Consider the following 20,292-nt stretch of genomic DNA (forward strand, 5'->3'; position numbering starts at 1 on the left):
TTAATTTTAATGGTCGAATTTCAGTCATACTATAAAGATTATGGGTGACCTAGGGGATGGAAGATATCAAGGACCGTCCTGACCGATTTTAACAATGTAAAGCCCAGGATTTATCTTGGTCCCTCTTTCATCTCAAGTGGACATTGACCTCACCGAGGTGTCACCTGGGGAACTGCCTTTAACACCCGTTAAAGGTAGTGGGCTAACATGTGCCGCGCGTTCGCCCATAAGAATGTGAAAAACTTGGGTTTGGGCGTCGGGTTAGTAACCCTCCCCTAGAAAAAACAGCCTACTATGAAAAAACGAAAGAAAAGAAAAACAAACCCCTCTAAAGTTGACGAACAACGCAAACATTTTAAGGACTATGATCTGCGAATCTGCACCTGGAATGTTCGCACTCTTTATAGTGAAGGTGCAGTCTTCGCATTGGCAGAAGTAATTGAAAAGTACAAGGCCGATATTACTGTCATACAGGAAATACGATGGATTGGGAAAGGCGTCACAGCAACACCCAAAGGTGACACACTGTATTATAGCTGCCATGACGTAAAGCATGAGTTTGGTTGCGGGTTCGCAGTTAGTCCGAGACTAAAACATCTGGTATCCAGTTTCACCCCAGTGAATGAAAGACTTGCTGCAATTCGAATAAAAGCTAAATTCTTCAACATCAGCTTTATTTGCGCTCATGCTCCCACTGAAGAAAAGGACGAACAGACCAAAGATATATTTTATGAGCGCTTAGAAGAAACATATGACCGTTGCCCTGCCCATGAAATTAAAATTATTCTAGGCGATTTTAATGCCAAAATTGGAAAGGAGAATATCTTTGGCCCAACAGTCGGGAATTTCAGTCTCCACAGTGAAACATCTGACAATGGTATGAGGCTTATAGACTTTGCAGCTGCAAAAACATAAGGGCACCTGGCTGTCTCCAGATCAAAGAACAAGTAATCAAATTGATCATGTTGTGATAGATGGAAGACATTCATCGAGCGTGTTGGATGTACGATCGTTCCGAGGCGCAAACATTGATTCGGACCACTACCTTGTTGCAGCAAAGGTACGTTCCCCTCTAAACGTTGCAAATAAAGCACGAACAGACACAACGCGGAAGTTGGACATCGTTGGGCTGCAAACACAACAGATAGCCACAGCATATTCCACTCAACTAGCCCAATTGCTAAATGAGAGCACTCCTTGTCCCGATAACATAACAACATAATGGCAAAATATTGCCCACTCCATGCAAACAACCGCAAAATCCATACTTGGATACCAGAGACCTCCACAAAGGAATTCATGGTATGACCAGGAGTGTCGTGCTGCTACCGAAGAGAAAAATGCGGCATATAGGGCTACTTTACAATCAGTAGCAACGCGTAGCGCACGAGAGAGATATCGGGAGAAAAAGAGAGAAGAGAAACGTTTTTTCCACAAGAAAAAGAGAGAAATGGAAAAGCGGGAGTGTGAAAAAATTGAGATGTACAGGAGCCAGAATGAAGTCCGAAAATTCTACCAAAGCGTGAAACATCAAACAGATGGCTTTGGTACAGGCACATCCTCCTGTAGAGAGCAGCAAGGTAATCTGGTAACAGATACATATAGCGTGCTCAGGATATGGAAGGAACATTTCTGCAATCTGCTGGTATCCAATAGTAGCGAAGACGATGATACCACAAATCCAATCCTAGAAGATGGTATGGAATGTATACCGCCCGGCCAAGATGAGGTAAAGACAGCAATTAACCGGCTGAAGAATAATAAAGCAGCAGCCGAGCTGTTTAAAACCGGAGGCGACGCGCTGATAAGGTGTATTCATCAGCTATTTAGCACCATCTGGCTGGAAGAACGCGTACCCGACGACTGGAACCTGAGCATCCTGTGTCCCGTCCACAAGAAAGGAGATAAGACTGTTCCAATTATAGGGGCATAAGTCTTCTCCCTATTGCCTGTAAGATAGTGTCAGGTATATTGTGCGAACGACTAAAGCCAATGGTTAACGAAATAATTGGACCATACCAATGTGGCTTTAGACCTGGCAAGTCCACCATTGACCAGATATTTACCATGCGGCAAATCCGATCAAAGGTATTCCATGCAACGCAATTCCATGCTTTGTAAGATGACATTAACTGATACTAGGTCCTCAGTTAAAATTGGAAAGAACCTCTCCGAACAGTTCAGTACCAAAAGAGCTTTCAGACAAGGAGACAGCCTTTCGTGTGACCTATTCAACATTTGGCTGGAAAAGGTAATACGAGATGCAAATGTCAAAAGAAATGGCACAATTTACACCAATATCCACATGTTACTTGCTTATGCTGATGACATAGACATCATGGGACGATCAGTAAAGGAAGTAACTGATACCTTTAGGAAGGTCGAAGCAGAATCTGCAAAAGTGGGTCTGGCGGTAAACGGCAAAAATACCAAATTGATGGTATCGACGCGCAAAGCGTCCATAGAGCTCGGACCAACTGTGGAAGTTGGTACCTACAATTTTGAGGTAGTTAAAGACTTCGTCTACCTCGGCACTGCCATAAACACAACAAACAACATCAGTTGTGAAATAAGAAGAAGAATTGTATTGGCCAACAGATGCTACTATGGTTTAAGTAAGCAATTTAAAAACAAAGCCACATCTCGTCAAAAAATAACACTATACAAAACGCTGATACTACCCAAGCTAATGTATGGCTCCGAAGCATGGCAAGCAGATAAGGCAGTGCTTGGTGTGTTTGAGAGGAAAATTCTTCTAAAGATCTACGGGCCGATTTGCGTTGACATACAAAGACATGAATATAGTTAAACCTATCGAGATGCAACGATTGCGTTGGCTAGGCCATATCATAAGAATGAGCGATGATGAACCCGCTAAAAAGCCATATGAATACATGCCACATGGCGGTGCACGCAGAATCGGCAGGCCTAAGCTTTGATGGAGCATACAAGTGGTTGAAGAAATTAAAAGGCGCGGTATTCCAGACAGCAAAGCGAAAAACAGAAAGAATTAGAGATCTTTGTTACTTCGGTCTATGGAACAAATGTTCTGTAATGGGCCAGCTAAGTAAGTATATATGTAGATTATGTTAACAGTTCGGGAATTCTGAATGGGTGAAACTCGGATTCACCGATTGTAAAACATTTTTGGTTTTTACGATATTTCCTTTTTTTTTTTTGTTATCAATCTAGCATTCAAACATGTTTCTACAGAAGTGTTTTGTTTTTCTTTGACGGCGCGTCAAGTTCGTAGATGGGTTACATCCGCCCTTCCCCCTCCGGTGATAACCATCTTGGCGCTATGCAGGGGCTTGACGCCACAATCTTCCCATTCAACTTCTTAGATTGTTGAACTGGGTGGTTGTGATCGATGGCTATTGGTACCTGGTTGTAGGGTATCCAAAGCAATCTGTCCTGTGGTCTCTCGTCGAAGAACGGCGTCTCTCTTCAATCTGGCATGTGGTCTCTCGTCGAAGAGCGGCGTCTCTCTCTTCTAACTTGATAAATTAGTAAAGTCGAAGTGGGACTTATAACAGATCACTGCAGAGTTAGATCTCTAACCTCAAAATGGGATGATATGTGAAGGTGCGGAGGAGAAAGAGACTGTCGAACATCTGCTTTGTAGGTGCCCCTGGTAGCAAACAAGGAGATACCTTCCTGTCTACCATAGATCCCATTGTTCTACTCAACTTTGCGAAATATATATCATATCTTGGCAAGGGTCCATAACTACTAAATACTAACAAATTTCTTCCATTTTCCAGTACAACATCATCTCTACTTCAACATCATAAATTCTCATCTTTACATCCTTACCTCTGTACTTGTAAGATGATGATGAATCTTATCATCCTCATCTTATTTCACCACATCAACATCCTTAAATCTTTAAATCACCGTCTGAAACTTTAACCTACACAGGATGAACACAATGGACCAACGGTCTCCGAGTGAAGCAGTCAGATATACTATTAGATGGCTGAGCATCCTTAAAAACCTAACCTACATCCGTCCACGTTTTGATATAGGGGGGCTATGACAGTACTGCACGATTTTGGAGTATTTTGAAGTTCTTTATTTTTTACAATAAGAGATTTCATATCTAACGTTACGGCACGATTTTGACATTCATCGAAATTGGACAGACATAGCGTATTTGGTGGATAAAATCGTGCGATAACATATGTGTTAGATATATCAACATCTGAACCGATCCTCACCAAAATCATTCTCAATTTTCACCCTGATAAATGCCACCTGTACTTTGATAACGAAAACATATTGACAGACGAACTGAGACCTTCGGTCGGACATGCATAAATCGCCTCAAAAAAGTAACCATTGTCTATCTCGATTACTTTTGCCTGTTACATAAATATTCTCAAAGACCTAATACCCCAAACCGGACAATTTGGGTCGATTTAGCCGTGTCCATCAATTTATCCAAACATAATTTACGTTCGAGATGGGAATTCAAATTTTTCGCAAAAATGTTGTGCACGATATAATCCCACGGGCAAATCCCATACAAAATTTCGGAAAAGTGCAGTTTAAGACTTGCTCTCGAAACGCTTCGGTTTTTCGCAAGAACTTGCATTCGTTGCCTCCATTACGACGCTACACTTTTTCCGGGACAAATTCATACTTTTTGAAAAAAAGGTTCGAAAACGGTTAAAACCCCTACGGCCACCATATATAGTGGCCGATGCGCACGGTACAAGTTTAAATTCGAAAATGCGTAATATTGGTCCACCTGCTCGGGTGCCTCCCTCAAAGTAGTTCAGCATTTTTTTCTTACGTGCAGTTTAATGACTTCCAAAATAGATTATGCCGGTCCATTCCTTCAGGTACCTCCTCCAAAACACAATTGAGCTTTAATCCAAACACATATTTTTGTCGGCAAGTTCATATGTCAAAAAAAGGTGTCAAATGTTGAAAAGCCGGTATTTGATCTGTCCATAGTTCAACGTTTCAATTCACGCAGGCTGGCGGTATATATCCGTCGGCAAATCCGACTGACACTTTCTCACTTTTTATACGCTCAGCCTTTAGGCTAAAGAGGGTATATGCACTTTCATACGACCACAATTTGCTTCATCGAAATAATGGTTTTAGCCAATTTGTAGTCGATTTAGACGTGCCCGTCCATCTGTATGTCTGGTTGGAAGCACAATAACTCACGAACTGATCACTGATTCGCTCAAAAATTTGGCAGTCGTAATATTTTGTCCAAACTTAAATGAAGTTTCAAGATGAACCATATCGGTCCACTCACTCGGGTAACTCCCTTGCACGATAGCATTTCAGCGAAAAAATAAATAAATTTCGTGGGGGAGTTACCCGAGGGAGTGGACCGATATGGTCCATCTTGGAACTTTTAAACAGAAAAGGATATTGGTTGTGTAGCCGGTATTCTATTCGTATTCGACTATAAATTCACACAGTCTAAGGATATATCTCTGTCGGCATAGCCGACAAAGCAAAATCAAACTTTGCACCCTCCCGTCGTCGCTTCTGTGTCTTCTATTGCACCATACACACAGCCCTTTATTTTAAAATGATGGAAAACTGAGCATATTATGAAAGTAGGGCTAAAAATATGAGACACGTGTATCGGCGTTTTACACCTTGACATCGGAAAGTAACCAAAGTAGGCGGGGCAAGTTCCGTCCATTTCTTGTTTTTCTAAAATATTCGATTCAATAAATCTTGGAATCAGTGTAATTTAGACATATAGTGTCTTTGGAAAGTTTAAAGACAAGTGTACGGGGAATACTCGTGTTAAAAATGTTAACCGTCATTCTGTTCATGAAAAGGGTATTTTCGGTACTTATTTCGAAAATCGTTCATAAGCTCCTTTAAAATGTGATCGTATCAAATCAAAATATTCTACAAAACTGTTCGTCTTAAAATTTTACTATAGGTCTTAGAATACACTAAATCTGTAAATCTATTCTAATCGCCAGGAATCTTTAGAAAGGAAAAACACGTTTTAGGGTTAAATTCGGACTTCATCTGAGTTTATTCAAAATTGTCCAACAAAACATAATTTTAGAGGGATGACGTCAAAGACGAAAATATTTTTCGTAAAATTTCACTATAAGTTACCAATGAAATGAAGTCTATATTTACATTACGTATCATGAAAATATCAGTATGAATTTTGCTGAAAAAAACACCAAAATATTTACCAATTTTTTGAAAGAAAACATTTTCCTTCTTTTTCGAGTTGATACATGAAAGTAATATGAAATTCTACAGAAAATTTTACTACGAGTTTCAGAATAAAACATATATCTGCGTATAATATTTTCTTAAAAAATTATGTTTCTATATTTTACAAATATATGTTCACCATAAATATTAAAAAAACCTTATTTAATGAAGAACGCAACTCTTTCGGAACGTATTCGTCACGAAAAATATCGATGAAATATTTTTGGCGTTCAAAAATAACGACAATCTGGATAAAAATCGTAAAATATGACCTTAAAATACACATCAAAAACAGGGGTTGTTAAGGATGTTATATATTATAGTTACAGATATCTTTTGTTTGGAGACTCACAGTGAAATTTGATTTGGAACATTTCTTCGTTTAACAATTTCCCCAAAAATTGAAGGATTTTGTTAGATTTTGGCCCAGTATGGAATTATGTAAAATTAACAGTACAAATTTAAAACAAATAATTTCATCCTAAAATATATAAAATTGTAACCTAATTTTTTAAGAAAATGATATATGTTTTATTATGAAACTCATAGTAAAATTTTGTGTAGAATTTTTTATCTTTTGACACTTTTCATCTATAGTAAAATTATATGACAAACAGATTTGTAGAATATTTTAATTTGATACGATCACATTTTCGAGGAGATTTTGAACGATTTTCGAAATAAGGACCGAAAAGACCCTTTTAATGAAAAGCATGAGGTTTACAAATTTTAACACAAATATTCCCCAAACTCTTGTCTTTAAAGTTGCCAAAGACACAATATGTCTAAAATTCACGGATTCCACGATATCTTAAATCGAATATTTCGGAAAAACAAGAAATAGGCGGAACTTACCCCGCCTAATTTGGTTACTTTCCGATGTCAAGGTAAAAAAACTACGATACACGTGTCTCATATTTTTAGCCCTACTTTCATAATATTCTCAGTTTTTTCCATCATTTAAAAAAAATGAATTTTGTTGCACAGTGTTATTTACACGTAGTAAAATATATGTTAGAAATATGTTTGTGACTTTTTTATGGGTTGAGAGAGAATTTTTGTCAAAGAGTGTAACAACAGGGCTCTCGCTTATTTTATAACACTGTGAACACAAATTTTGGGGCAGAGATAATTCCTTTTGGATATGAAAGGGCTTGGTGAGTATATTAAGAACCCCGAAGGACGGATCCGCCGTTAGTCGAACTTCCGCGTTATGGCGTGATGAAATTCTTGCTAGAGACCCTGTAAGCCATCAGGAATTAGCGTTATATCTTTGTTCACTGTTGCTTTAGCGTATTTTTGAGATGACATGTCTTCAGTCAAATCTAATGAGGATTATTTTTGTAGAGCACTTCAACCTTCTAAATCGCTCCCTTCAATGTCCTTTTCGTTCATTATTTTAAGAATCACAAGATGACGTTTTTCAGCTTCGAAATGTTCAGCAGAATGTCGCTCAGAAAATTTTAGGTACGGCTCTCATTGACAAACTAATCGATTTACTTTTTACTCAATCGGTCCATTCCTTCGGGTGCCTCCCACACAAAATTTTTGAAAAGCTAAGTTTAGGACCTGTCCTCGAACTGCTTTGATTTTTGTTATAGCAACTTGTATTCACTGCCTCCCATACGACGATATAAGTTTCATCATGGGCACGTCCAATTGCCTGATGGGTACAAAAACCCCTATGACACCGAACGGATCTGCCGATTCGGTCCAAAATGTGGCCTTCGTAATATTTTGTGCAAACATAGTTTAAGTTCGAAGATAAGCCATATCGGTTCACTGCTTCATTTACCTCTCCCACAAATGTTCAAAAATGTTCGGAAAATTTGTGCACATGATAACTCTTAATGGGAGTGACCCATTTGGTCCATACTTTACATATCCTAATATATCTACCAGATATAGAGCAGGTTCGAATATGGACTATATACGTCCACTCCTTCGGGTACCTACCACACAAAATGTTGGATAAATTCACGTTAAGACCTGCTCTCGAATCACTTTAGTTTTTGTTGAAGCAATTTGCATTCGCTGCCTCAATTACGACAGTAAAGTTTTTTTAGGGGCCAATCCTTGAGAAAACAGCCCGAAAGTTGTAAAAAACCCCTATGGCACCATATGTAGTGGCTGGAGAGCTCGAACCGAATACTGCGTTCGTCCACACTTTAGATATTGTAATATTTCTTCGAATATTAGATGAAATTCACTCCTTCCGATACCTTCCCACAAAAGTTCGAAAATATTCGCTAAAAGGGTACGCGCGATTTCTCATAGACGTAGCAACCGATTTGGTCCAAACTTTAGATCTCTAAATATTGTCGAAACTTAGTTTATGTTCAGGTACCAAATTTACCTTGTGGTACAACGCACACAAATTGTTCACATTTTTGTGTGGTTAAGGGTCTGTTCGAGGATCCTTTGGACCCTTTTTCCTAGTGACCCTTTTTACAGCGATATTATGTTTTTCGTAGGCTAGTGTGATAAAAAAGCTTATCTATCGATATCCCCGCAAATTTTTGAGCTTTAATCCTATCCATACTTTTGTCGGTTCATACGCCCAAAATTTTGAAAACGCCCCTAAGTACATAAGTTTTTTTTTTTGGGAAAAAAGTATTTCAATCCACACAGGCTGAGGGTATATCTCTGTCGGCAAAGCCGACTGATACTTTTTTACTTGTTGTATTACATACATTTTATTTTACTTAAAATTGAATTGGCGAAAATATTTCACCGTTTAGAAACGTTTACGGATTACACGACGACGAACAGTTTTATAACGATAGCCATCATTGCCGAAAGAGGCGGTGGCAATTGGAGCCGAAGCGGCAGGAGCCAAATATTGATTAGAGGGAGCAGAGGCAGCAGGAGCCAAATACTGGTTAGAGGGAGCTGAAGCAGCGGGGGCCAAATATTGGTTAGAGGGGGCAGATGCAGCTGGAGCCAAGTATTGGTTAGAGGGGGCAGAGGCAGCGACGGAGTAGCTTTCGGTATAGGAGGGAGCGGGAGCGCTGTAGGAAGGAGCAGGGGCGCTGTAGGAGGGAGCAGGGGCGCTGTAGGAGGGAGCGGGAGCGCTGTAAGAAGGAGCAGGGGCGCTGTAGACGGGAGCAGGGGCGGATGCAGCTGGAGGAATGTAAGTGTTAACTGGGGCAGAAGCAGCAGGAGGAATATAGGTGTTAACTGGGGCAGAAGCAGCTGGAGGAATGTAAGTATTAACAGGGGCGGATGGAGCTGGAGCATGATAGTCATAGCCCAATTCAGAGACGTCAGCCATAACACCGGCGACCAAAGCCAAAGCCAAAATAACGAATTTCTAAAAAAAAGACATAAAACATAAAAAAAATAATTTTCATTCGTTATCTCAACTACTTATTTGCATAACTTACCATGTTGCTGTTTGTTTCTTTGGAATGCTCCGTGCAGAACAGAAGATAAAACTGTAGTGTCGATAACAAACTTGCATTGGCTATTTATATCAATGAAATTATAGTAGAAATTTCAAATAGAACTTGATATTCTAGGTTTGGCAAATAATCACTCAACATAATCTACTGATGCTATTGGTTGCTTTATTTTATGTTTATCCATATTATTGAATATGTATGCTGTAGCTTAATTTCATAACCCTAAATGATATGCAGGTAGGAATTTTATGCAATGGAATACAATTATAAGTCAAAATCTTTACATTTTTTTAAAATATCGGTCATTCGGTTGTAATTTAATGTTGTTAAATTTTTTTAATTGAACATGCATTTTAATTCTGGGTTCTTCAAAATGCAAATTTCCCGAATTGAGCTTTTGTATCTATGGATTTATACCGACAAATTTCAAGTTTCCATTTCGGTTGAATATTGAAGCCACAACCCTCCAAAAACCGAAAATCGAGGGCTAACTTTCACATCAGGTAGAAGAGTGACCTTTGCCCATGGTGTTTAATTTCGTTATCACTTACCCAATAGTCTTTACGGGTTATATGCCGGCTATTCGACTAATGGCTAGTATGGCGCCTTTTTGGATTTCAAGGTGGAATTGAAAAATTAAACGTAAAAAAATAATTTCATTATAAATATTACAGCCTGTTTCTGTATGTCGAAATGAAAATGTGTGCGAATGAAACACACCCAAACTTTGGTTTTCTAAATATTAGTACCTTTGTTTTGCTTGAAAACAAAAACAAATTTGAAAACGCACACACGAGGTTGGTAGTGTTTCATTCGCACACACTTTCGTTTCGACATACATAGTATGTACATAAACAGGCTGCTAATCTTAAGGAGTCAAATTGAAAACTTCTTTTCGTACACATTTAAGAGGTATTGGAACTATACATTTTCTGCAATAAAATAACACGGTGCGCCTTAACTAAATTTAAATGAAACTACAATGTTCATAGATGTGAAAATCAAAAAAAAAAAATTTCAAATAAATCGCGGTCAAAGTTCACATGTTTAGGGCTTGTTTAGGTTTTCACGATTTTGCTTGGAAACCGCAAGCCCCATCGAAATGTGATTAAAGAAGGAGTTGTAGTAGTGAAATTTCCCTACAAGATTGTTCTGTGTTATGTTTTCGTAGATATTACCACTTTTAAGTTATAGAAGTTAACATTTTGACAATTTACTGACTGTATCCTTATTAAACTAGGTCATGACTGCAACTTAAACTTATATATCTCAAAAATTTTACAACCTAGAAAAAATTTCGAAAACCAGTCTTTTAGAGAATTTTCACAGCTATAAGATTTTCTCTAGTGCCATTTCGATAAGTCTTACCGTTTTCAAATCGTGAAAACCTAATAAAAAAACCTAAAAATGTGACCTGAACTTCTATATATCAAACACGGTAAACCCTAGGGAAAAATCATAACGGCCAATCCTCTGGAGAATTTTCACAGCTACAAAATTTTCTTTAGTCCCATTTCGATAGGACTTGCGGTTTCCAAGCAAAATCGCGAAAACCTAAAATAAACCTAAAAATGTGAAGTTTGACCGCAATTTTTTTAAAAAATCCCTCCAGCGATTTTTTCTTGTTTTGGGATTTTTATGATCTATGAACATTGCTCTTTCAGAATCCGCAAAAACTTCTTCCCAGGTGTAAGCGTTTTTCATTCAAAGTTAGTTAAGGATTACTCAAATCCCGAATCCCGGGATTTATTTCTTCCCGGGATTTTTAAGTTACTTCTTACTGGGGTTTATCTACATATGACAAAAAATAATTCTCTCCAACATTATTTGTTGAAAATATGTATAATTGATCAATTACGCCACGGTATAATAATTGAGTAGATGTAGAAAATGTTCCATTAAGGGGTTATGGCTACTTATTGAGCACGAAAAATGACATTTCTCATGTTTTCATCTGATAGGTCACACTTTGAGCTACTTTAGGATTTTATTTTAGTTGAAAAATATTTCACAGTGTTCTGACAAATGGCCGCCTACGAAACACTGTTTTTACTAAAGCAGTTTGCGGTGCCCACTATAGCTCGAAATCGAATGGGATCATTAAGAACCTAATAATCTGTTACTTAAGCGAAACGGAATTCAAAAATATAAATTTAAAAAAAAAAATTGTGAACTGTCAATGTCAAAATTTCGATTTTAACTAAAAAAATTGGTAGATTTTTGGCAATAAATCCGTCAAATTTTTTTTTTAAACAAAAGTCTCGCTTAAGTACAATCTTTTTATGTTAATGAAACAATCCCACAAAAACATATGGAGATCGGATCATCCGTTTTCGAGCTACAGTGGGCACCGCATTCCAAAATGCCATTTTGAGAAAACCGCGTTTCAAATTTCGATGTTACATACGAGGGTCACTAAAAAACCTTCTGGTCTAGGCAACACACAGAGTTGCCAGCCGTCGTTTGACATTTTTTTTTTTAACTTTTAACAGTTTTTAGCCTAAGTGTACTCATGACAGTTTGTCATACGACCATGTGTTGGCTTGTTTACAGTGCCTTGATTGAGACACCGCCAAAACATGGGTTTTGAACGCTTTTACAGCATCTACTGTCGATTGCTGCGATTTTTCGGGCTCATACGCATAGTCTTTTGAAGCACCGCGTATTTTTTCGAAATTTCTTGCAGCGACCAACACGTAATCCGACGAGAAAACACCCATTTTTGGCGCCAAGCGTTTATGCAATATCAAATGTTAGTTGATAGAATAAATGCCCAAGGATGCCTTTCTCTCACGGTACATAACATGGCGATCTTGCATTATCCGTTCACGGTCGACTTAATTTTGTCTGGCACAACTACCGTTTTTAGACGTCTCTCACGAACTTCGTTTTTTTGGCGAGTGTCGACCACGATTGAATTCATTAAACCAGTTCTTCATAGTGCTATAGGATGGTCCTTTATCGACATACAAAGATTTAATTTAATGGATCCACTCTTGCCGTGAATATCCACGTCGAAAGTTGTGAAAAATTGTCGGACGAAAATGTTCACAGTAAATTCACTTTTTTATGCAAAGCGATTTTTTCAAGTCACTGTAAACAACACCACACATGGTCGTATGTGAAACTGTCCTGAGTACGCTAAGGCTAAAAACTGTCAAACTTTTAAAAAAATGTCAATTTATAAGTTTTAAAGATAGGAAATTAAGAGTAATATTCAACTTACAGTCATTTAAAAAATGCAAATTAAAAAGCCAGTTATGGGCGAATTAGTTAAAATCAGTTGATGCCCATCCGCTTTTGGATACATCGAATCAATCTCTTTTAATATTTATGCATATTTCGATGTTTCACTCAGCGTCCAAATTGAGCCTTCAGTTGCATCAGACAATTTAAAAAGCCTTAAAGTGGGTAAAAGTCGCGCAATGTGCATACGATTTCGATGCGCTTCCGGTACATACACCTATTTCAAATAGATTCTCCAAGAACCGCAGATGTGCCTCCAAATTCCCATTTAAAGACCCATATTATGACACGCGTTTTCACAAATATTATAATCGCGTAAAAAGGATTCCTTTTATGCAAAATTTTTTAAAGAAAATCGTGGTATAGTACGCAGATTTGTCGAAATATTTTTTTGCTGATTTTCCTATTTCCAAGGTATCTAAATCCGCGGTTTAAGTAGATGGATTCGATCCGTCGCGTAAAAAAAAACTAAATTCGCGCGGGGTTTTAAGGATATTGAGTGACACTTGTAAATATTAAACGCAAGAAATAGGTTTTTTAAGAAAATTCACTCATCAAATTTTGGATATACATTAAATGACGTAAAATCACGAGTTCTATAATCATATTATGAGTTGAAATATTATCTCGTTGCGCGTCCGGATTATTAAAAAATTCAAAAAAAATTAGGTGGATGCAGTGGATATATCGAAAAATCATACAATAGTGTCATGTTGCCCATGGAGTATTATGTGATTCTTTCTTTGGGCTTAGGTCTATAAAATGTAAGGTTAAGCCAGAAATCGGAAAGGTACATAAAAAATTTCTTGACTTCAACCCATTTTTATCCACTTTTCTACATTGATGCCAGCACAGCTTCCACGAAAATTAATTTTAATGGTCGACATTATGGGATGCTTTCTGGAACACTTCATTTTAAAGAATTTCAGTCATACTGTATGGAATATGTTAACAGTTCGCGAATTCTGAATGGGTGAAACTAGGATTCGTCAATTGTAAAATAATTTTGGTTTTTACCATATACAAGTTTTCAAACTCAGCCTTTGTTTAGCACCACATCTAATATGCCTGATGAGCTGAATAGAAGCACCAGCGAAACGATCGTAGCACATTGCCTCATTTCAGGTATTTTGACTTTCTTTGATACATTTTCAGTGACAAAACTTTTCAACCAAAAATTCTCAACATAGGTCCATATTTATACCATCAGCATTTATACTAACGAGGATATATACACTTTCATGCGGGCAAAATGTGCCTCATCGAAATAATGGTTTTAGACCCTAAGTATGTTTGGACGAAATCCGTTTCAGACAATTTGGAGTCGATTTAGCAATGTCCGTCCGTCTGTCTGGCTGGCTGGTGCGCACGATAACTCTCGAACGGATCAACCAATTCAAACCAAATTTTGGGTATCGTAATATTTTGCCTAAACTTAATTTCATATCGGTTCACTCCTTAGGTTACCTCCCCCGTACAAGTTCGATAATAATAATGTTCGGAAAATTTTTGCGCACGATAACTCTTGAAGGGAGTAACCGATTTAGTCCATACTTTGCACATCGTGAAATCTCTACCAGACTTAGATGAGGATCCAATATGGACTCAATCGGTCCACTCCTTCGGGTACCTCCCACTAGGGATACGAAGTGAATTGCAATAATCGGTTTTTCGATTATTCGGTTTTCGTGAAAAAGTTAAAACTCGATTTTCGGTTAGTCGATTATTTAAGAGTGTTCTAAAAGTCGAATTTCGATTAAATTAAACCGATTATAATCGAATATAATCGACCATTTTCGTTGATGCGATCCGTGATGTTTATATGTATAAAAAAGTACCGTCAATTATGCGGTTTTAGCACACCCAATAGTCAACTACGACTAATAGTCGACCACGATTAATAGCCGAATATTAATAGACTACGCCTAATGGTTGACTCCGTCTTCCGAAAGTCAACTAAGAATAACACTGCTCAACAAAATTGAAGAAGTTGAATGTTTCAACCGAAGTTGTTGTTGTTTCTAAATGAAATCGGCGAGCTATTTTCAAATCTGTCAAGTCAAGGTTTTTCCCCATCAGCTCTTGTTCTTGAGATATAGCTCAAAATCGATTTTTACGAGTTTTACCCAGAATTTCGTTATTTTCGGATACAAACAAATATTTTTTGCGGGTTTTTCGACACTAATATATTAAGAAGATGTTATACGCTCGATACAAAATGTTTTTTGAAATAATTGTGGCGAATATTTATCAAAAAATGTAGAAAACATACGATGCATCTTGTAAAAATTGCATATTTTGAGTACTTTAAGCTGTAATTACGTCATCGGGGGAAGTCATAGGAGCTTCATATGGCATTCCGGATATGCTCAGGGTGTCTACTATATAGTCCTGTATTCAAATATATAATATAAAGTTCATAGCGCCCACGATTCGCCCATAACCTAAAAATCGTCTTGAAGAATGCCATTGAAAAGTAAATGGCATATTTGGTAATGATATCACAGGTAAATGATTTCCCTTTTGTCCAAACTTAGTTTAAGTTCGAGTATAACCCATGTCGGTCCACTCCTTCAGGTACCTCGCCTACAATACTTTACACATCCAAATATACATATCTACCAGATATAAACCAGTATCGAATATGGACTACACTATAAGACCTGCTATCGAATCCCTTTAAATTTTTGTTGAAGCAAATTGCATTCACTGACCCCCTTTCCGATGGTACAAGTTTTCAGGGGCAAATAAATATTTTCTGAGAAAATAGCCCGAAAGTTATAAAAATCCCTATGGCACCATGTGTAGTGGCTGGAGCGCACTATAGCACTCGAACCGGTCAATAGTACTTCCCCCCAAAAATTTTGAAAATGTCACTAAAATTGTATGCACTATACACTTTCTTGAGCTAGGTATCCAATTTAGTCCAAACTTGGAATCTTCCAATATTTTGTCCAAATTTAGTTTAACTTCTAAAATTGCCCATATTGGTCCTCCCCTAAAGGTACCTCCCCAGCAAAACTTCAACATTTTGGTTTAAGTGCTATTGCTGTGGTCCTGTTAACAGCGATATTATGTTTTTCGTGGACAAGTTCATACTTCCTGGCATACTGGTCCAAATGTTATACGATGACCCACTGAAATGACTAGTGGGTGCGATATCTATCGAAAAGATATGACTCTCAAAATAAGATCCACTTCCATAATGGACTATGTCAGTCCATTCCTTCAAGTACAACTTTAATCCTAATCCACATATTTGTCTGTAAGTTCAAATGTTGAAAAAGTGCCACAAAATTCTGAAAAGACCCCAAATACATTTGATCTGCCCGTGTATGAAAGATTCAATTAACATAGGTTGAGGGCATATCTCTGCCGGCAAATCCGACTGATACTTTTTTACTTGGTTAGTATAGATTTACGCTACCTCCCGATATTCGGTAGTTTGAACTTGTTAGCTATATTTTTTAACCGAACTGTAATTTCACATTTGAGTGGTCACAAAACATGTCCACCAAAAGTTGCCAAAATAGGATTCTTTGTATTGGTTTAACCCCATATAACGCTAGCTCCCGATTTTCGGTCCATGTTTTGGTATACGTCTCATATAACGGTACCTCCCGATTTAAGGTATTTTGACCGAACTACCTGTAATATTGCACTTGAGGTTCCAGCCGTCTGTCACAAAATTTCTCAACCAAAAATTACCCACATGTTTTGGTATAGCCTCCTTTAAAACGGTGCCGCCCTATTTTAAGGTATTTTAAAGTTTTTTTCACAAGTAATTTCTGGGTGGTATTTCAATATTTAAAAGGAATCAATGTTATTTTAGTAATTAATAAGTAGACATTATTAAGTAGACACTTTTTCTGTTTAAAATTCTTTTCAGACAAGTCAATAAAATAGAGAAATGTATAACTACAGCCTCAACCTTCAAAATATCGAAAATCGGAAGGTATCGTTCTATGGGGCTATATGAAGGCCTGAGCCTAAACCGACAAATTTTAGGTGGAAAGTTGTTTACCCCCAAGGAAGACTTAATACCAAATTTCAGCCATTTTGGCGGGATATTAAGGCCACAACCTTCAAAATACCGGAAATCGGGAGGTACCGTTCTATGGGGGCTATATGAATACGTGGACCCATATCGAGAAATTTCAGGTGGAAAGTTTTATACCCCCAAGGAAGACGTAATACCAAATTTGAGACATTTCGGAGGGATATTGAGGCCACAACCTTCAAAATAGCAGAGGGGGTACCGTTCTATGGGGCTATATGAAGACGTGAACCTATATCGAGAAATTTCAGGTGGAAAGTTTTATACCCCCAACGTAAACTAAATACCAAATTTTAGTCATTTCGGTTAGATATTGAGGCTACAACTTTCAAAATACCGAAAATCGGGAGGTACTGTTCTATGGGGGCTATATAAAGACGTGGACCTATACTGACAAATATCAGTTGGAAAGTTTTATACTCCCAACAAAGACTTTATACAAAAGTGATGTTGAGGCCACAACCTTCAAAATATCTGAAAACGGGAGGTACCGTTCTATGAGGGCTATATGAAGACGTGGACCCATGCGGACAAATTTCAGGTGTATAGTTTCATACCCCTAACGAAGACTTAATACCACATTTCAGCAATTTCGGTGGGATTTTTAGACCACAAATCCTTGTATATATTTTTGCCTATGGTTTTGCATAGGCTCATTTAATGCAAATATGTACAAATATGTAAAAATATGCACTATATGCAAAATATGCAAACATTTCTGGGCCAATTTCGTTTTATTTTGTGATAAAACGAGTTTTTGTCTAATCAGATTTTCTCTACGACTATCCTAACCATATATGCATTTGCATAGGATTCCGCTGTCTATTAATAAGCAACAGTTCATTTATCCCTGCTAAAGAAAAAAGTCGAAATGTCGTCACCCTAATACATGTATTAACGAATTCAGAAAATGATAGTGGTATCTTATAAGTGTTTACAGCATCAAATTTTTGATTGAGATGACCTACCTGTGATATTAATGATGAACATGTAAGGTTTTGTGCAGTACCAAATCCTGAGACAATTCCAATATTTCTTTACCATTAAATAAAATTTATTTCAAAACACAACAATAACAAAATATCATCGATATGATTTAGAAACGTTTACGGTAGACACGGCGACGTTGGGTCTTGTAACGATAACCATCATCAGCCAATTCAACAGTTGGTTGAGGGGCAGAAGCAGCAGGTGCGGGAGGAATGTAGGTGTTTACAGGTTCAGAAGCAGCTACAGGGGGAACATAAGTGTTGACGGGTTCAGAAGCTGCAGGTGGAATATAAGTATTGACTGGAGCCGAGGGAGCTGGGGCTGGATAATCATAACCCGACAATTCGGAGACATCAGCCATAGCGACGGCAACCAAAGCCAAAGTTACAAAAAGGAATTTCTAAAGGATAAACGATTACAAAATTAAAGCAATATCCTGTCACAAAACCTTTTAGAATGACTTACCATTTTGAAAAAATATATGTTGCGATGTTCTTTGTAAAACACTTAAAGAATTTCTGATATAATTTTGAGTCAACAATTGGAGTATTTATAGAAAGAATATTTTTGATTGGTTATTACTGCAAATGCAAGCAAATATTGAAATTCTGCAAAGTGACAATAGGAAATGATGAATGTCTATTTGTTTTGTGTTTGCTTCTAAATCAAAACGTCATAGGCAAGTTTATAAAACAAATAATTAATAAATCAATACAATAGCTTTTGACAAATTAAACGTTTTTCACTATATTTCCTTGTTCAGCTTTAATGTCTAAACACACTGCATTTGATTGTTTTGAAAACCAAAGCAACCAGAATCAGTTTCATTTTTATTCAAATCAGGTGAAAGGTTTTATTTTGACAATATTATTTAAAACAAACTTTAACCTCAGTGTGTTGTTGCTATTTTTAGGCAAATGCATAAGTTAAGGAAACATATGTATATATTTTTTTCTAATTGAAAAAAAGTTAATTTTGGTATAAAAGCATCTACATTTTTTCCTAAACACCAACACGCTTATTTCGGTTGTTTTCTCCATAACTTCAAATATAAGATTTGAATTTTTTTTGACAAGGAACCAACAATTGAGAGATTTACTTTATCTATGTTTTTTTCCAGAAATTCTTTATTGTAGCTTTGGCTTTGGTTGCCGCCGTTATGGCTGATGTCTCCGAATTGTCGGGATATGACTATCACGCCCCTGCCCCTTCTGCTCCAGTCAACACATATATTCCTCCTGCAGCTTCTGAACCTGTTAACACTTATATTCCTCCTGTAGCTGCCTCGGAACCCGTTAATACTTATATCCCACCTGTAGCTGCTTCTGAACCTGTCAACACCTACATTCCTCCCGCACCTGCTGCTTCTGCCCCTCAACCAACTGTTGAATTGGCTGATGATGGTTACCGTTACAAGACCCAACGTCGTCGTGTCTATCGTAAACGTTTCTAAATAATATTGAAATAGTTGTTTGTGATTGTTATATTTTGAAATAAATGTTATTGAATGTTAAAAAAGGATTAGATATTCCCCCCACCCCAGCCCTTTATATACACTGCGGTTCATCTGAATAGAACCAACCACTTTTGCCTACAAAATACCATTATATCTAACGATTCTAACGGGAATTGTAATTTATATTTTTGTGGACATGTAGAGCATATATATTAGGCGATATTTGCAATGACTAACCTATTTCACATATGCGTTATAACGGTAGTTTTTACTCGCTTTATGGAAAAATATCAAAATACATATTAGCATGTTTTAATTGTTCACCAGGATAGAACCACTTTAAGAATTTACACAAGTCCTTTGTCAGATGTGGTAAACTGTTAAAGAAAACTACTTATAATTTAATTTACGGCTCGGAACCTGGACTTGATCAAAAAATTAAAAATTGGCCTGAAAATTGAAAATCCTTTTTTAGGTTTTTCTCTTCTACGTAATCCAAAAGACTCTATCAATTCTCAAAGCATTATATGAAGTATAGCGCATAATATTGGGGACCCATTGATTAAATTGAGGTTATATAAGGGCTCTAAAAATGTTTGGCCTGAAGACCCAAAATTCTTGTGGGATTTTGATATACTAACCGAATTCTATAGCCTCCTCTTGGAATTTTCCACAACCCAGACCATGGGTGACGTAGGGGATGGAAGATACCAAGGAACGGTCCTGACCGGCTTTAACATTGCAAAGCCCAGGAAAAACCCTTTCATCTCAAATGGACACTGACCTCCCCGTGGTGTCACCTGGGGAACTGCCTTTAATACCCGTTAAAGGTAGTGAGCTAACATGTGCCGCGCGTTCAACCATAAGAACGTTAAAAACTAGGGTTTGGGCGTCGGGTTAGTAACCCTACCCTAGAAAAAGCA

The 20,292-nt window shown here is 37.4% G+C and overlaps 3 protein-coding genes across 3 annotated transcripts in view; 1 reads left to right on the top strand and 2 right to left on the bottom strand.

Annotated features, from left to right (window-relative positions):
* Cpr73D (Cuticular protein 73D) overlaps nt 1–20,292 on the bottom strand; it is a 162,248-nt gene that overhangs the window by 33,625 nt on the left and 108,331 nt on the right. The window lies entirely within an intron of this gene.
* Nucleotides 8,954–18,590, bottom strand: LOC141401552 (uncharacterized). Its single transcript, XM_073981855.1, has 6 exons — nt 18,586–18,590; nt 18,496–18,521; nt 18,379–18,419; nt 18,034–18,313; nt 9,603–9,682; nt 8,954–9,529 (listed from the first exon to the last, which is right to left on the bottom strand). Exons 1-6 carry the CDS (start codon nt 18,588–18,590, stop codon nt 8,954–8,956), a joined length of 1,008 nt encoding a protein of 335 aa, XP_073837956.1.
* Nucleotides 18,682–19,366, top strand: LOC141401556 (uncharacterized). The gene is made up of 2 exons (XM_073981858.1): nt 18,682–18,756; nt 19,034–19,366. The coding sequence occupies exons 1-2, from the start codon at nt 18,682–18,684 to the stop codon at nt 19,364–19,366; spliced, it is 408 nt and encodes a 135-aa protein (XP_073837959.1).

The sequence above is a fragment of the Musca autumnalis genome, unplaced genomic scaffold (assembly GCF_047663935.1).
Source record: "Musca autumnalis isolate F117 unplaced genomic scaffold, ASM4766393v1 scaffold_4, whole genome shotgun sequence".
Lineage (NCBI taxonomy): Eukaryota > Metazoa > Arthropoda > Insecta > Diptera > Muscidae > Musca > Musca autumnalis.